The sequence below is a fragment of the Erithacus rubecula genome (assembly GCF_903797595.1).
Source record: "Erithacus rubecula genome assembly, chromosome: 13".
In the NCBI taxonomy this organism is placed as follows: domain Eukaryota; kingdom Metazoa; phylum Chordata; class Aves; order Passeriformes; family Muscicapidae; genus Erithacus; species Erithacus rubecula.
In genome coordinates, this window is record NC_136665.1 from 18,305,039 (window position 1) to 18,323,939 (window position 18,901).

At 41.3% G+C, this 18,901-nt stretch overlaps 1 protein-coding gene across 2 annotated transcripts in view; it reads left to right on the forward strand.

Annotated features, from left to right (window-relative positions):
• Positions 1–18,901, forward strand: part of CNTN6 (contactin 6) — a 118,336-nt gene that overhangs the window by 42,283 nt on the left and 57,152 nt on the right. Inside the window, exon 4 of one of the 2 annotated variants that reach the window (XM_079317346.1) lies at positions 3,970–4,094. In XM_079317346.1, the coding sequence (XP_079173472.1) occupies positions 3,970–4,094 (125 nt within the window). Of the gene's footprint in view, positions 1–3,918; positions 4,095–18,901 lie in introns of both variants that reach the window. The other variant, XM_079317345.1, reaches the window with a different exon arrangement.

An 18,901-nucleotide genomic window follows, 5' to 3' on the forward strand; every position in this document is an offset into this window, starting at 1 on the left:
TCAACTTCCCCCTCTATGAGTAGGAACCCTCATGTATTTCCCAAGCCATTTCTTCTCCCTGTTTTTAACTTGACCATCAAGTGTTCCAGGCCATGAATTTCAATTCTTTCCATGTCACCCACCCTTCTGTTTTATATTTAAGAAACTCCCTAGAAAATTCCTGGACTCTTGTATCCATCACCCACAAAGGGTGAGGCAGCAGCTTCTGCCAGGCAGGAGAGCTGGGAAATCTCCCCATCCCATACCCCATACCCATATTTTACCTTTATTTTTCTCTACCCACCCATTAATTAAATTCTCTGAGTTTTTTTTTCACCATTCCCATTTTTTTCCCAAAGCCTCAGTGGCACCAGTGACACAAAATCAACCTCTGGAAATGGATCCTGGAGCCCTGAGGTCAATTAAAAGTTATCAGACAATCACTGCTGCAATTACACCACAATTTGGAGGTTTTCACTTTGATTTCACCACAGCTAATGCTGCCTCTGTCAGATAAGGATTGAGCCCATATATTTAAAGTTCCAACAATTTTAGATAAATCAAGCCCAGTATGAAATTTTAATAATCTCCTTTGCTGAGTGATGACAAAGAACAGCAAGGACTGCTGAAGGTTTGATTCAGAAATACAGAACCACTCCAACAGGAAGAAAGTTAGATATGAGTTAATTTGCTATTTAACTTTTTTTTTTTTTTTTTTTTTACATCAAAAAATATGCTGATAAATGCCTTTTCCAGATATAAAAAGTGCTTAGCATTTCCTAAAAAGTTTTATTTTATTAGGTACTCTTTTATTCTTATAGACTTGTCAAATACAGTGATAATTTTTTGCAATTCCTCCTCAAAATATTGTGTGGCTGAGAAGTAGAGTGCAAGAATTGTGTAGAACTGTAGGTGGAAGGGCTGAGTAATAAAAATGAGACACAGTTTTCCCTTTGGAAGTACCAGAGAGCACAGATTACACTGGAAACAAAAATATGGATGGAAATATCTCTGAAACCATTAAGAAATCTATATAAATGTTCTGATAAATATAATTTTATCTCTTATGTCTTTTTTATGAAGTCAGAATTTTCTATAATATCAGGTACATTATTCCAGGTGTTTCCTGGTGTGATGTTGGTGGTAAATAAACACAATTTTTTAAAGTAGAATTATCATTTTTTGGCATTTCAGCTTTTTTTGCTTATAGTCACCAGAGGGTTTATCACCAACTAACTCAATGAATTTTTTTTTTTTTACTTCCAGCCTATTAATGAACACCTGAAGTGTTTCCAGAAGTATTTTGACATTTTTTTTGCTTGATTTCAGGTGCTCTCTTTTCCTGGAAATTGAGGGTGTTTTCCCCTCAATAATCTTCTCAGAGAGGAGTGAATGGAACCAATAAATAAATAAATCCAAGGGCAGCATTGCTTAGAACATTTTAATATCTCAGCCTGACACAGAGTGCTGCAGTAAAAGGAGATAAAGAGATTCAAATCCAAATCCAAGCAGCACAAGGATAACTGGAACACAAATGAAAGGGAGGGAACAGAGCACAAAAGCTACAAGGATTTTAAATGACATCAAATATGTCAATAATCATTGCATCAACCAGAGAACAATCCCAGAAATCCCAAAAATCCACCCTTGACAAAGAAATTGCAGCCCTGCTCTCCTGTCCTTGCTCCCTGGAATGTTTTTGGCTTGGTGCAGATTGTGCCTCCAAAGTGGGGTGGGATTAAAAACTCCCTCACCCTCTTGTTTCACAGGGAAGAGTTTTTAAAGTTCCTATTTTCTTCCTGACTGGAAATGCTGTATGAGAAGGGCAGTTTTGCAAATCCTTTCCCCAATTACAAGAAAGCCTCAGGTGGCTTGGCAGGACATTTCTATTTGAATGCAAATAATCTAAGAAATATAGAGCACAGTGAAGTCATAAAAATATTGATATTTTTATGGTAGCAGCAGGCTGAAATGATAATTTATTAGACCATGTGAGCATATACCCACTCACAGTCCTTGGGCTCCTAGGGAACTGATCAATTCAGCATCAGAATGCAGCAAATTTTTTAAAGTTTAGGTTCTGAAACAATTGGTGAAAGGAAAAAAAATCCAGGCTGCATTTCCCATAACTGAGGAAAAATATTTTCCAATAGTTGCATGAAAAAAATTCACAAAAATACAGAGATGATCTCTGCCTTAATGGGCTTATGCTAAAAACTCCCTAAAATAATTATCCAGATTTCTGTGTATTAATACACTGCAGAACACACAAAGTCATTAAATCATTGTCTACCACATGAATTCATTAATTTGTTTCCTTCAGTGATGTAAACATATTAATTAGGGAAAAAGCCCACACCAGGAGCTGAACCCCTGATCTATATGCAAAGTTTAATAATCATTGTACCATGGTGATTAGAATGATTATGGGGATACTGTGAAGAATTCATTTGCAGCAACTAAGCCAATGTCTTCACATTTGTTTGGAAAAACAATTATAGATCTTAATTGGGAGCCATGCAATGATGACAGCAGTTATTTCAGTGATTGATTCTGAAATTAAAGAGAACTGGCAAATTAAATACCAGAATATCTTAGATTAGAAAATGGAAAGCTTTAGACAACTTGGAGCATATGTAAGTCTTGAAAAATGGCAAAATGCTAATGCTAATCCCCAAAATAACAGCAAAACCTAAACCTACTAAAGTAAATATCCAAAAGGAATTGAGGAGAGCTACAGAAACACCAAAAATCAGCTGGAATTTGTAGGAGGAGTTGAGTGTGGCACCCAAATTTTTCAGTGTGGATGCATCCATGAAAGGGGAGAGAGCAATCCCAAAGAAATTATTGGTTCCATTTTTAATCAGTCATTATCTTTCAAAACCACAAGTGCTCCCTTGAAGGTCAGGGCACTCCCATTTGTTACCTGGGGAAACTGCCCTCACTGCCAGGAACTCTGCAAATAAGCAGAAATGGGTAATTGTTATGCTGTGATCCTTCAGGTAATTAATAAGGAGATGATTACCTTTGGTTTGGCCATTGGTAATTTTGGTATGAACCTTCCATCTGATGGAGGGCTTGGAATCACACCCAGAGATCAACAGAAATGATAAAGGCTGAGGAGGTGGCTCTGATATAAAATCAGGAGAAGGACACACCTGCTTGTGTAGTTTTAGGATTGCCACCACCTAAAAAATGGCATTAACAGACCCCAAAATTTCAGACCTTTATCCTTCCTTTGGTCCTCATGTGAGCAAGGAAAATCCAACCCTGGCATGACTAATGGCAAAGCCACAGAAATTCCCTTCCTGAAGCACATAATATTTATTTTCTTTGAAAGAGAAATTGTATTTTGACATCTGTAAACAGCTGGGTAATGTTGCAGACACAATCCATTTTCTGCTTAGTGGACTAACAGGGACAAATGATGATTTCAAGCAGCAGTGTTCTCATCATGAAATGATCAGTCTCAGACCTGCTGTAGGAAAATTTCCCTCTCAGCTTTTCCTCTGCCCTCTGAAGTGCAATCCTTCCTGATCTGCATCTCCAAAGCATTTTTGTTGCCAAATTCATGATTAATCATTTGCAAGGACTGTAAAGCACATTCAGGTACCATTTATATCATAAAAAATAATGTAGTTGTAGACAAGGTATAAACCCCCCTCCTGCCTGAATGGGTAACTTTGTGTGAATAAGTTATAATTACTTTCTGTGGACATTTGGGTGAACACTGGTGACTCAAGTAAAGATTTTCCAAAGAATACCATTATTGCTATCATTAAGATTGATGTCAGAAGCAGTCATGCGTGAAAAATGATCTAATTTTGTGATATTTAACTACATTTTTATCATTACAGGTATGCTACAGCACACTATTTAAGATAAATATGAATAGGCTCTGTAAATTATAAGCATAATTTGATTTTTTTCCCCTCAAAGGTGGAAGCAAAATGGCACAGATATTGATCTTACCATGAGTTATCACTACAGGTTGGTTGGAGGCAGCTTGGCAATCAATAACCCACATAAAAATCAGGATATTGGAACATACCAGTGTTTGGCCACAAATTCATTTGGAACAATTCTGAGCAGGAAGGCAAAGCTTCAATTTGCATGTAAGTTGGGAAGATCATATTTATTAGAGCATTATTTTCCTATTAATTCTGCACATGGACTGTAATTTATTGGGTAATTAAAGGATCATTGGGGATTCTGTCCAAAAGGTTTGACTTCCTTCAGCACTGCTTATTCCTAAAAAAAAAAAAGAAAAAAACCAAAATGTGCTTAGTAAATATTAACAGCAGAACCAGATATCTGATGGCTGCTGCCCTCAGGAGCCAGAATAAAAATCAGGAAATTGAAAGGTCAAGGGAGATGAGCACAATTACCTTCACTTAATAAAGGTGTTTTCACTTTTTAGGACAGTGGTTTTGTTGTAGCTACAGCTGGGTGGGGGGAAATTATTGGGAAAAAATTGGGCTTTGAGTTTTCTGTGGCTAATGAGGTTGAATTGAGACACAAAAATATTGTTCCCCTAATTGGCACACTGATTTTATTTTGTTTTACATTACCAAAGAAACACTCTTTTTCCTCACACAATGTGTAAAAGTGTGAGCTACTCCCTGAAATATTTCATATTTCAGCTCCCTCAGGTCGAGCACATTGTCTATCTTGAGATGATTTAAAATTTATTTCATCTTTGCTCCCTGTTTCACTTCTTCACAACTTCACAACCTTTTTCACAAGGTTTGGACACGGTGACCGAGTTCTGTGAATTCCCTGGGGAGGGTGGGGACAACAGTGACAACCAAAAAACTCCAGATATTCCCTCCAGCCCCTCTTTTATTTTTAATTTTTTTTCCAGCAGTCTGTTGCTGGGAGAAAGCAATTGTTTGCAAAGCTCATTAATAAAACATGTGACTAAAGCCAACATTGTGTCACTATTTCAGACACCAGCAAATGGATTAATTATTAATCTTGTTCCATTTCTCAGAGCAAACCTGGTGTCACAGGGGTTACACAAAGGAGACCTCAGAGGTCAGGCAGGTTCATAGAGTCCCTTTCAGCAGAGCTGATCAAAAGGTGTATCACTGCTACCTCATTTAATAATATCTTACCCTGAGTTTCTCAAACAGCTTTGATTTCCAAGAGCTGGTCAAATGTAAAAAGAATAAAAATTTGATTCGTTATTTTACCGCTTTTTCGGCTCAAACATTTTTTTTCAAGCCAGACTTCCTGAGTGAGAATTTTTTTTTTTCCAAGACTTGGAGGTGAAAGAAAGGAGCAAGAAGAGACAGCCACCTCAAATTTGTCCATGGAGTCTCTAATCCTCAGGGAACCAAGGCAGGCCAGAGAGGGAGCTGGGAAAAGACCAAAGGAAAGGGAAAAATCCTTAAATGAAGGCACAAACAAACAAAAATGGAAAAAAAAAGCAGATGGAAGAAAGGCAAAACAGGAATACCTGTGAAAGAAAGAAGGCTCTGGTGATTATTCAGCATTTTCTATCAAGCAGTTCCTTTATTTAAGCTTTATACTCCCACCCAAACTCTTCCCAAAGTTCCTGCAGGGAGCAGATCCCAGAGCTGGCTCTGGTTTGCCCCCAGCTCTCAGCCAGCTCTAGCAGCACCACAGAATGTTAAATTTATCCCATAATCAAGCACTACACCACTTTTCCAGTGGTGCTGACAGATATTTACATCCTTCCCCATGGAGAAGAGAGAGGACAGACAAATCAAAGGCTGTTATTTACACTGACAAGCACAAATTTACAGGAAAATGCTTCAATTTAGTGGCATCACTGCAGAACTGGGAGTTTTAAGTTGTCTTACAATAGGGAAAAAAACCACCTCACAGTACATGGAAAACGTCACAAGGACCTGATGAGAATAGTGGAACAAATTACCTCGAAACACTTATTTCACAGTCAACATTTCCTTGTTTCTTATTTTCATGTTGCCATCCAATTTACTCCTTTGTTTCAACCAATACTTCAGGCTATATCTGAAAATGCAGGCAGGCAGGCACGTTGCTGTTATGACACTTTCATTCAACACCTCACAAAATGGGATTCTTCCCTGGACTGGAATGCCTGGCATATTATTGCAATCTCCCTGATAAAGAATTGAATCCAACCTATTATCCAGCTACCAGGGTTTATGTGTATTTGTCTCTTTACTGCAAGGTAACTAACTCTGAGTTGGAGTTTGAATTAATGGTACCTCCAGAAACCTATTCAACATGTCAACTTAATATGTGAAAAATACTTTTTTTCCTCTGTTTGAGATAGAAAGTTCTCCAAGAAGCAAAATAAATGGGGGGTGAGATTAGAAATATGTCTGCAGATTCAGCTGGAGTTTGGTGCTTATCCTCTATTAAAACCAGAGCTGTCAAAGGAAAGCTGCAGGAAGAATTTTGTACAGAAGGCAGTGGCATAGATTATTAAAGCTACAAGCTGGAAATGAGAGACAGCATCAGGGAGAAGGTAAATAAATGCATTAGTGGGATGCAGGGATGGCAGGATCCATGCTTCCTGCACAAGGCTTGTTTTGGCATAAATAAACTTGAAAGTAAAATTGTCCATAATTCCTGCATGCCTCCTGCTCCCCTGCCAGCAGCACATTTGAGCAGCCCATGGGGGTTTTGTTGGAGGTGTTGAGGTGGAAGTTGTTGTAAAGTTTTGGTGTCAAGTCTTGGATTGTGCAGCCAAACAGGGAGCAGGGTCCTTGTCCAGGCTGGAGTCTGCAGTCATGGTGATGCCTCAATTTTAGTTTTTTATATTTCCAGACTCTGCACTGCATTGGTGACTCTGAACTCCATATAAAGTGTCCCAAGTTCTCCTCCCAGCTCAGTCACACAACAATCCTTTCCCAGCCCCAGAACCAAGGACACGCTGCAGCTCCAGCCCCAAAAAGTGCAAACAGAGAATTGAGGAGAGAATCTGGGAGGGTGGGACTGCAGAGCCTGGAGCTGGGATGGGACAATGAACCCCAATGGGGAAATGGAGCAAAACTGATAAAAGTGTGAAACTCCTGACTCAGAGCCCATCCTGGGTGTAGCCATGGCCAGGCTCTTGCACTGCCCAAGGGGAATCCTTTGAAGGGTTTTCATAAATCCCTGCTTTATTCCTTATGCCTCTGCTCCAGGAAGCCTCTAGAACAGGGTTTTACCCCTTCCAGGGCAGAGGTGACATTCAGCACAAGGTCACCTGGAACACTTGAGCTCAGCCTAAAGAGAAGTCCAAGGCCTGGGAAGTTCAGCTTGATGAAGAGATGAGGACATGAGAACTTTTCCTTCAGCTTTTACACAACTTAGAGTCACAGAACCAGCAGAGGACACAGATTTAAGATGCATAAGGGGAAGTTTAGACTGGATATTGGGAAAAAATTCTTCACAGAAAGAGTGCCTGGGTATTGGAATTGGCTGCCCAGGAGGTGGTGGAGTCACCATCCCTGGAGGTGTTTAAATAAACCTGGATGAGGCACTCAGTGCCATCTTTAACCACAAAATCTCAGAATTAACAGGGTTGGAAAAGACCTTTGAGATCATCAAGGCTGCACTTGCCCAATCTTCCCCTGCTCATAAACCACATCACAAAATGTCACATTGCTCATTTTTTGAACATTTCCAAGGATGGGAACTCCATCACTTCCACAAGCAGCCACTTCCAAAGCTTGGCCACTTTTTCAGTGATGAAATTTTTCCTAAGGCATTTTTATTTAAGGCATTTCATGCCTAAAAAAAAAAAAAAAAGACAAACAAAAAATCTGTTAGGGAAAACTGCTTCAGCATGGCTTCAACCAGAAGTTTCTCCTAAGGCACACAGGGGATTTGCTTTAATTATTTCCTCAGTTTTAAGCAAAAATAACTGTGTGCAAACAACTGGTCTTGAGGGAAATGCCCATAACAGGCTGCATGAAACAGCCTGTCCAGGCCTGTTAGTTGTTCTTTTAGTTCTCAAACACATCTATAGCAGAGGCATTAAGGGATATGCAGAAGAAATAAGAAGTGAAATTAAACAAACTAGAGTAAAAAAAGACTCTACAATGAAAAATAATCAAATGTGAACCTAATTCATAATTATTCAGGGCATAAACCCAGAAAATTCAGTATAAATTGAAAGCATTTTGCTTCTTAGGGATTTTAAATTAGATTCTTAGTCAAATTATTCTACCCTTGATGATAAAACTCATGATGATTGCAGCTTTCTCAGACCTGAAACTCTGAGAAACGATGACAACAATCAAATTTCATGCCTAGAATTGGTCCCTTTGTCCTGAGCCACACAGGGGGGCACACAGTGGAGCCATTAGACCCCCTATTTTAAAGTTCCCCAAAATGCCACAGATTCAGGAAGGATTTCTCCTTGGAGGTTTTGGGCTCCAACCACATTCTCCTGGTTTCCAAAGTGGTGCTCGAGGGTTTTTCTTGGTGCTTGTTCTCAGAATCATTTCCCCAACACTGCCCCTCTCTCTGCCTTTGCCCAGTGATGTGCTCACAGCAGTGTGGCTGTGACAGTCCTGGGACACCTGGAATGAAATCTGCAGCTCCCCAGAGCTTTTTGTCAGAGACAGGAGACCCAGTTTTGCTGAAATAACAAATTAGAGGCAATAATTCCTACTGGACTGATTTTTTTTTGCAATTCTGGAACACAGAAATAACAATCCATCATTGGTATTTAACCATTTGAGGGAGGAATATATTAAACCCAACCAAACCCACTTAATGTTTGCTGGATGGAGACAGGCTGAGCTTTAGCAGAGCCCTGTTGGAAGGGCTCAGCCAGCATGAAATCCCACTTTTCATCTGATTACTTCATCGTGTTATTTACTTTGGAGTGCACACAAATTACAGAAACATCACAAAGCAATCCAGCAGCCTCAGGATGTCATAACCCTTTTCACTGGCAGTGTATGCTTTCAAACAGAAAATGGAAAAATCAATAGGCTTGGATCAGATAGGCTGAATTTGCAAAGTCTGGACATGCATGAATTTAAGGCTAAATGGCACCTACACTTCTGGCTGGGTTGTGTTGTGGTGCTGTGTGTGTCCAGAAATCCCTCTGTAACAATTGTATTTGATTAAAAGGTGTGCTAGCTGTTGTAACTACTACTTGGAGTAAAGCTCTGTGGGTCTTTAAGCTGATTGTTAATTCATCACAGCACGTCAAGGCTGGAATACTGATCAGCTGGGTTGCAGGAAGGAGCTCTGGCAGAGCCTTTTTTTCTCAAAAGGAGCCATGGACTGCTCAGTTCAGCATCCAGCAGGGGTGACCAGCTGATACCTGAGGGGCAGGAAGGAGGAAAACCTCAGCTTGACACTGCCAGGAAAAGGTCATCAGCAAAAACACATCCCCAAAGGTTTGACTTGGTTTTCTAAATTCCTTTTTCTTTTTTAGGGACATATCAGGTAAAGCCATAGACTTGCCTCTATCCAGAGAGAATCATGGAATGACCTGGTTGAAGGGACATTAAAAATCATCCAGTTCCACTGTGCCACTTTCCACTGTTGCTCCAGCCCAATGTCCATCCTGGCTTTGGACATTCCAGGGATCCAGGGGCAGCCAGAGCTGCTCTGGGCACTGTGCCAGCCCTGCCCACCCTCACAAGGAGCAATTCCTTCTTCATATCCCACCTCACCCTGCTCTCTGTCAGTTTGAAGCCATCCCCCCTGTCTTGTCCCTCCAGGACCTTTCCAAAGTCTCTCTCCATCTCTCTTGTAGCTCTTTCAGGCCCTGGAAGGCCACAGTGAGGTCACCTCAAAGTTTCTCCTCTCCAGGCTGAATAATCCCAAATGTCTCAGCCTCTATCCTCATTCTGGCTCCACTCTCTACCCTACACATACTGAGTAAAGCACTGAGCCCACCTCTCTTTGGAAAGGGTGACTTTCTACATCATCCTAGAATGGTTTGGGAAGGGCCTTAAATCTCATCTCATTGCAACCCCACTCCCACAGGCAGGGACACCTTCCCCTGATGCAGAAACACATCTCACAGCAGATATGTGGAGGATCAGCCATAAAATTCTCCTTTTCACACTCTGCACAGCCCTCCTGGTGACCCCTCCCAGGCTGCAGCATCTTCCCTGCACGGGGAGGAACAAACACAGCCTGCACTGGGAACACTTGCTGTGGATCCATCCTGTCTGGAGGGTGGAAGTGCTGCTGTCATCTCTTTCATATGTCACTGAACAGGCTCACAGCTCAAAATTGCCTCTTGGACTTGTAAGCACAGGTAGAATCCAAAATCACTGCAGCCTCCCTCCCTGGTGTGGGGAGCTGAGGGCCAGGCGCTCAGCGGAATGAGTTACAGGAAATAAACCTGTATTTTGTCAAAATGCTGCTTGGAGTGAAAAGAAAGAGAACTTTCATTTATCACTTTTGATTGTTATGGACACTCTGTGCCAGTGCTGCAGCTCTCTGCAGCAGGTCCCATGGCAGGAGACCACAGCAAGGTCTTTGCTTAATGGATGCTCTCCATGCAGCAGACCCAGCAGCCTCAGGCACCTTTTCTTTTTTGCTCCTTTACTTCACAGTTTCCTCAGAAAACCAGGGAAAACCTGGTGAGAGCCATTGTTGTAAGGAATATGACATTTCCAGGAATAACAGCCCCACTCTCCCAGCTGTCCTCACAGAAATGCTCCAGCCCTCTGATCAACTTGGGGTCTCTAAGGGGTCACTGCCCTGCTCTACCCACCCCAAATTGGGATACTGGCATTCTTCAGGACCACTCTGAGCAGAACACATGCAGAGAACCCTCTAAAGTGATGTCATTTAATCACTCCAAGACCAAAAATGCTGCAAGAGCTCACCACACTCAGCTCATCTTGAGCTTCCCAGTGATGATTTCTTTGCAGAATTCTGCACTCAGAGCCTCTCTGAGGCTGCAGGAAAAGCAGCAGCCACCACTCAGCAGAGATGAAGCAGGAAGCCTGCAAGGGTTTCACCTGCTTGCTGACAGGACAAGGCAGGGTGATAACAGAACTTCTATTTTAAAGCTCTGATATCACAAGAATAGGATTATGCAAATCTCCTGACATTCCTGGAGACACAAAGAACAGCCTGGAATTTTAAAGCCATATGGGTTTCTCTCCATAGGGAAGGGGATTTGCTTTCTCCATCATTCCCTCTTCCAGGCTCCTCTGCATTCTCAGAGCCTGTGTGATGACCATTGACACCAAGTGCTGCCACAGCCTCCTGTCCCCTGTTAAACACATCCTGAAGCTGGTGGGAGCAACATCCCCCATTTATTTTATTTTGTAACAGACCAAACACATCAGAAATTCCACTTTTTTTGCCCCTCCAATGGTCTAAACATCTCTCTCAGTGTACTTAACCACTGTGTTCAAGGCTCAGCACTTGGTTAAAGCTGCTTTTTTCCAGGTTAGTTCCTTAGACTTTTATTATAAAAGGAGGTTTTTTATCTGTGGAACAGAGATGTACATTGCAGAGAGGTTGTAAGGAGCATTACAGGCAGTGAATCAGGCAGATAAAGTAGTAATAGGGAACATAGAAGTATTTGAAGATTATCTTTGGGTTCTATATTACTTACTCCTCTTTAGGTCCTTTAAAAGTGTTTATCCTAAATCAACCCATTGCCAGTTGTATTGGAAAAGCAATATATATGATTGAGATATGGTGGGGAACAAAGCATCCACAGGTCCTGGAGCTGATAGATCCTGATTGATAAAATTTAATACTTGGGAAGGATAAAACCAGTCTATGTTTGCAGTCTGGGTGATTTGCTATTTTATCTGCTCTCCTTTCATTACAGACAAGATGATGTAGATTCCAATAAATTATTGAGTGAAATATCCATGATGTTCACAGGAGATTCTTCATTTTTTTGGAGGGACAAAAGAAATTATGGTGGAGGTTTGCAAGGGAAAAAAAATATTTGGAATAAATGATTAGCTTTTTTCCTAATAAAAATAACTAAATTAATTGAGCAGTTATTTTTGCAGTGAAAGTTGTTCCTGTGTAATGCTTTAAGGCAGATAAACTTGTCAGTTCTGTAGCTGATACTGGAGAAGGAGGAACAGTGTGTAACATTTGGACTTTTCATGGAGTGAGGGAATGAGGTCACAGGTGTTGCTTTTCTCAACAGGGAAAGCACATCTGGCACAGAGAATGCACTGAGCTGTACATATCCATTTCTAAATGCTACAGCAAGAACAAATAATATAACCTACACCTGAAATCCCACTGACAAGATTCACATCCCAAAATCCCTTACATCAATCACTGGGGTAAATCTCAAAATTCCCATTGGGAAGAATTCTTAGAGGGCTTTGCTGCTGGAATGAGGGAGGTAAAGAAGGGACTGGAGGTGACTCAGGGTAATTCCACAAGAAGTAATTTTGTGCTGGATCAAGATCCCCAAAGGGCTGGGCAGGAATTTGGGAAAGGCTGAAATAGGCACAGACATTGAGAGCTCTTTCCCCATTGCCACTTTTCCTCTCTTGCCATTTTTAATTGTATGTATTTTGAGCTTTGATTATTATTTTGTTGGTAGAAACAACACAGAAAGAATTTGTGGTTGGAGTGGGACTGCATCCATCAGAAACCAGGACAGGGATGCACGAGGTCATTCTGCAGGAGCAGGTCAGGGGCTGAGGGAAGGGAGAAGCTCCTGAACCTTCTCCATGTAGATAAAAACAGGTTGTTGTGAGAGCAGTGGGAAATCTTAAGGAGAAGAGGGTTTGGATAAGAATTAACCCCCCCAAAATGACATTTTCCACAGCAGGGGCCATCTCCTGTGCAAGCCCAAGCTGTGGCAGGGATAAATCCCACCCCTGAGGTTCAGCCCAGCAAGAGAAATCTGTCTTTGAGAACTCTCCAATCTGGAGAAAACTCCTGCAGACGGCAAAGTGACTCTGGTGATGACAGGTGACAAATGAACTGCGCCGTGACAAGTGAGAAAACTCTTCAGGAATATAAAATATTAATCAAATATTCCCTGTGTGCCCCTCCCTGGGAGAGGGGCAGCTCCTCAGCTGTGCCCCTGGTCTGCAGATGGGCTCTGGAGCAGGAGCCCTAAGGCTGTGTCAACACTTACTGCTCAGAGCAAGTCCTGTGCTCAGCTCCAAAGAGAAATTTAATATTGTATGCTGCTAACTCTGTAAAAGCAGGGGGAAAACAGCAAAGGCCAGATGTAGACCAGCTCTACAGTTTCCCTGCTTGTGTTTCTGTGCTCTGGGTTTGTTGGTGCATGAACAAAAACCGAGCCAGCTCAGGGTTTCCCACCCCCCCACCTCTCACCTCACCCTCCCTCTTTAATTTAATTGTGACCTTCCACTTTTTTCCTCTAGAGAAGCTTGATATTACTTTGTAAAGGGCATTTGCACTCTTTAATTGAATAAGAAAATCAGGCTGTGGCAGAAATTATTGCTCCCCACCTTGAAAATTAGTGCCTGGGTTGGCCATTCACATCATTTAGGCCGAATTGAGGACCCGGGGCTTGTGTTCATCCTGAAGTGTAAATTACAGGTCCTTTCCCCAGGAAGCTCCAAAGTAATTTAATTAAATAAGAAAGCACTGCTGAAGGTCTTTGGATGATTGCACAGCTTTGGAGAAGGACAGGACCCAGTGGTTGTGGTTTTCCATCTCTTTTTGACAAGCAACTCCATCAGGGAGTTTTGGGGGACAGGGCAGCTTTCCTTTTACCCACTCTGGGATGCAGTGATCCCCTAAGGTGGAAATGAGGACAAAAATGGGAATTCAAGCGGGTTTGTAACCTGTTCTGGTGAAAGGAGTCACTCAGGCATTGCCCAGGCTGCTCCTGGCTGACTCAGCTCCAAATCTTCCAGACCTGAGGTGTTAAAGGCTCAAGAGTTCTTCAAATGGAGCAGGAGAACTCAGCTGGTGTTGAGGAGAAAATCCAAGTATTTAAAAGGCAGGAAATGGGAAATACTAAGCAGCTTTCAGACACCTTAATTAGAGATAACACCACTCTTAATCTCAGAATTGAATTCATAGAAAATCAATTAGAACATTTAAAAAATTGAGATTAGATGCTAACGGGGAAAGATTAATGTATTGACAGTATTATCAAGACAAAGGAACTGTCAGAGGGTTTGTTCAGCAAGTTTAGTGCAGTTTGGAAAGCTGCAAAAGAGAGTTTACTTTGCAGTGGAAGTTGTAGGGAAGGAGATTAGCCATTCCTCTGGGAGATATTTGGAAAGAGAAGGATATCTCCATAACACACCCTGCAGTACCCAGGCTGCAAGAGATTGGTGCTCATCTCCTGCAAGGCAATTCAGTCCAAAAATAATGAGGAGAAACAAAAAGCAGAGATTTATGTCCAGGAAGGGTCTGGATAGGCACAGCCTGCAGCTAAAAGGGCTTTAACTCCAAATTTTTTGGGACTTCTTTTATATGAGAGAAATAAAAACAACCCCAAAATCTGGAAGTATGGGGCCTTCCAGAATTTGAGATCATTAAAAAAATTCATTTTTATTCCTTGTAGTTATAACAGACCTAAATTCTCTGATTGCCCAAATTCAGACCCAAATGGGGCCCTTAATTCATTACAGCCAGAGCAAAGGAAGGTAACTAATTATCAGCTGATAACACAGGTGCTGGAAATACTCCCAGCAAATCATAGCCAGGAGCTCCCTTGCAAAAGTGCTGAGCATGTCCTTTGTAGCCCATTTCCCTGTGAGGAAATTCCTGTTGTGCTGCAGCACTGCAGGACCACCTCTGCTATTGCAATATATCACAGGCAGTAAGAGACAGTGGGGAAAAAAAGGGGGAGCAGGAGTGATCTATCACAATTTGACACAGGCACGTGGAAATGTGAGGAATTGTATTGATTTGTCCTCAGGAGCGTGGCTAATTTGTAAGGAGCTCTTACTGCTCATGCCTTAACATTCATTGCACATTTCAATACCAAGTAATTGCAACCATTATATTTGGGATTATGTAATGACAAAACATTTATGAGGTGGGGAAAAAAAAAAAAAATCAAAAGTTCAAGAAAGCATGAAATCACATTAATTCAGATGAGCTGTGGTAATTATGCAAGGTGATAAATTGGAGTTTTTCTCTAATTGTCTGTAACAATTTCATATATTAAAACACCCAAGTTTCCTTGTTTTCCTTGGAGAAGTTCTATTCTCCTTCTTCAGATGGACTGGTTTGGATGGAGTGTCCCTGAGCAGGTTCAGGAATTTCAAACACATGATTGGAAGGTTGAAATGAATGAGTTGCTGCTTGTGATTCTGTTTTTGTTCCTATCCAACATTTTTACGAAGTAGTTCTCTAATCCCAGGAAAACTGACCTTTCATTCTGTTGTGTAGTTAAATCTACTCTGCCACCTCTAAGGCAGTTTTATCTTAAAGTAAACCAAACAAAAAAAACAGATGTGTGGGTAATAGGTGGTGGGGAAATTAGAATAAATATATTATAAATATCATAAATCTAATAAATATGTTAACAAGCAGCCAGCAACTAGATGTTTCTTGGAGCCCCCTGATCTAGTGGAAGGTGTCCCTGACCATGGCAGGGGTGGAATGAGATGGGCTTTAAGATCCTTCCAACCCAAACCTTCTGTAGTTCCATGATAACATCCTTGACCCCAGTGAGTAAAGTTGGGCTACACCAGGTGAGAAATGCTCTGACCCATTCCTTCCCTCCATCCCTCCCTTCATTCCTGATGAGGAGCTCACAGCCTGCTCCACCTCAAGAATTCCTGCTCCCATGGTGTAACAGGGGTGGGAGGTGTTTGCACCACTTCATCAGTGGTTTGTCTGGAGTCTCTTCTGCCTTCACTCAGAGCCAGGGTTAAAAAATACACAAAGGAAACTGATTTTCTCATGTTTGGGCTTGGTTGTTTAGTAAATCTTATCTAAAGTACAGAAAGTTCAGCAGCACCTCCAGCCACCAGCTAGAAGTGAGCAAAATGGAGACAGATCCAGCTGCTACAAGGTCTCTTAAAACTACACAGTCCAATAGAGAATTAACACCTATATTATTTACACTTTTAACCCAATAATTAAATTCCCTGGACCCTCAGTGTGGCACTGACTGACCAACCAGAAACTACTGCCTGAAACCATGAAGGAGGAAGATGAGCACCCAAAGAGACACCACCCAAAATCCTCCATCTTGCCCCATACCTATCACTGTATTATCAAAACCTCAAATTTAAACCCTTCACCATGTGAATCACACACCTCTATTTACCTGCACACCCATGATTTTAACTCCATCACTCAAATTTTGAACCCTTCTCCAAAGCCTCAGATCTAAAGCAGTGTCCCCCAGGGTATCAGTGCCAGAAAGCACAGAAAGCTCAAAAATTCCAGATTTCTGGGATTCATGGGAGAAAGCTGTGCCATGCCCCAACTCCCAAGTGCCATATGTTTGGGGTGCTGTGAGCACAGCCCCTCCTGTGCCACGTTCCCAGCCAAGAGGCAGCTGAGTCCCTGCATCCCCACCCTTCCCTGGGAAGGAGCACTTGTGCATCTGAGCATCTTGCTCGGCCCCCACGACCTCATTATCACATCCAACTGATTAATCGTGCCCTACCCAGAGCAGCCTGCCAACAGGCACAGATCTGGGGGAAAAAATGTGGATTTTTTTTTTTTTTTTTTTTTTTTTTTTGTTAGAACTCGCAGCTGAGAGAGCAATGGAGTGTGAGGGAACTCGTTGTTCTTCAAGTGAGATAAATACAGACAAAGAATGAAAGGAATTATGTAGGAACTAGGTGATAATTTATTTATAGATCTCTGCAGAAACACTGAAGTTAGCAAATATACCATCTGTTAAATAGTCATCTTATTCCTAAGTGCATATTAGCAGTCTAAATGTGTGCCAAACACCTGATCTTAGCCTTCTTAGTTGATACTCTTTTTGACAAGCAACATTCTGCTTTATTAGGTTATGTCATGTTATGTTATAGAGCTGTGCTAGGGAACAGGAGCTGGAAGAACACAGTGCTTGTGCTCTCTCAGTGTAAATGAACACCCAGGGCAAGCAGAAGGGGGTTTGACAGCAGCCAGAATTTCAGAATAATGAGAACAAAGTAGAATATCTGTATTTTTATCCTCAGGTAATTTTTTTTCTTTATGTATATATATATATATATATGTATCACTTAACACATTTCACATTGCAATAAATCATGGAAAATACAACCCCATAGGTTGGGAAATAGATGGAGAAATCTTTGTGGCAAAGACAAACATTGTTTCTGAGGGTCCACCTCTTCCCTCTGTCATCCACCTGGACTGCAAAGCAAAAGTAGATTATTTTATGGCTCATTATTGAACCCATTTGAATGAGGTGGCACAATATTCCATGGGAGATGCTGCCTGCCTGGAGGAAGAGTCCAATGAAGATGAAAACAGAAGCAACACCAACTCTACTAATGAATTCTCTTTATCTATTTTGCCTTGGTTTGCTCTTTCAGAGATTTGGGGTTCTTTTGTTCTTCAATGATACTTTATGACAGAGGGAGGCACAGAATAAATTCACTTTGTACAATTATCTATCAAAATCAATCAAAGAAAAAGACCATTTCTAGTTTGGCCTGTGGAATTTTGGGGAGGTGAGGGTTTCTAAAGGATGCAGAGTGATGGAGATCTCAGAGTTAAGCAGTGGAATGGATTATTTTAAGAAAATGTCTTTTCCTAAAGGTCTTTAAAAATTGGGTTAAATAAGGACATTGCAGATTCGTCCCTGTCATGGGTGAGATGAAGAGATTAAATGATGATTTATGTGCCTCCACAGCTGCTTTTTTATACCTATGATTAATAAGCATAAAGGGATGGAAATCTCCTCTCAGACACTGGAAAATTCGAGTTGCTTTGTATAACAAAACTACAAACACGCCATGAAAGAGCCCAAACTGCTGCCAACGGATTTTGATCCTCAAGGTTGAAAAGTGGAGATTGAAAAAGCAAAGCCAACTTCTTCCCCACATGGATTCAACAGAAAGGGATGAGTTTAGATGGGATTTTGAGAAAAAAATGGTTCCCTGGGAGTGTGGGGAAATTGTGACTGCCTCTGGATCCCTGGAAGTGCCCAAGGTTGGACAGGGCTTGGACTTTCCACTGAAGGTTTCTCAGGATGAACTTCAAGGTCCCTCCCAACCCAAACAATTCCATAATTCCATTATACAATCCCAAATGGTCCTGCTCCCTATAAAACAGATCCCTAAGGCATCCCATCCTCCTGCTTTTAATTATTCAAGTCAGGGACACTTGTCATGGTTTTAATGGAGAGACACGGACAGGTGACACAGCACCTAAAAGGAGAGTAAAAGTGATAACATGACATATTGTGTCATTAAACTAAAAATTGCTACTAGCAGCTCATTACTTCCCAAAATCCATTCCCATTTCAGAGAGTGGTATTACTCAGTTAATTCTCAATTGTCAGGAAAACCTTTTCCTCCTGCTGCACTGCTCTTCCTTTAGTTTTTATCCATCCTTTCTCAGGTGTCTCATAGCAGCTGAAATTCTGTTCTCAGAGAATAAAAACAGGGCTGATTTCCCACAGTGAAAATATTGGGAAGAATTACTTAGACTGCACAGATTTTTCCATTCTGCCCTGGAGTTTTTTGGGGTTTAAATCTATTTTTGGGTAGAAATAGCAGTTTGTTTCATATTAGTAACTAAGTGAAAGAGGTAGGAAAGGAACTGTGACCATTTTTGTTGTTAGTGCCTGAATCCTAAAAAAATCTGAATTTTTGCACATTTCCAATATATTTTTTAAAAATTAATATTATAAATACGAGAATTTGAGGGTCTTTTTACTTCCTGTCCCAGGGCACAAAGCCTCAGATCAGGCACCCCAAGCAAACATTGACAGGAATTCCAGGGACCACTTTTCCACACAAATATTTGGTGTTGGCCTTTTTCTTCTCAGAAAACAATTGCCGGGAAAGAAAGAAAGAAAATTTTCTCAGATGGACTTTTCCAA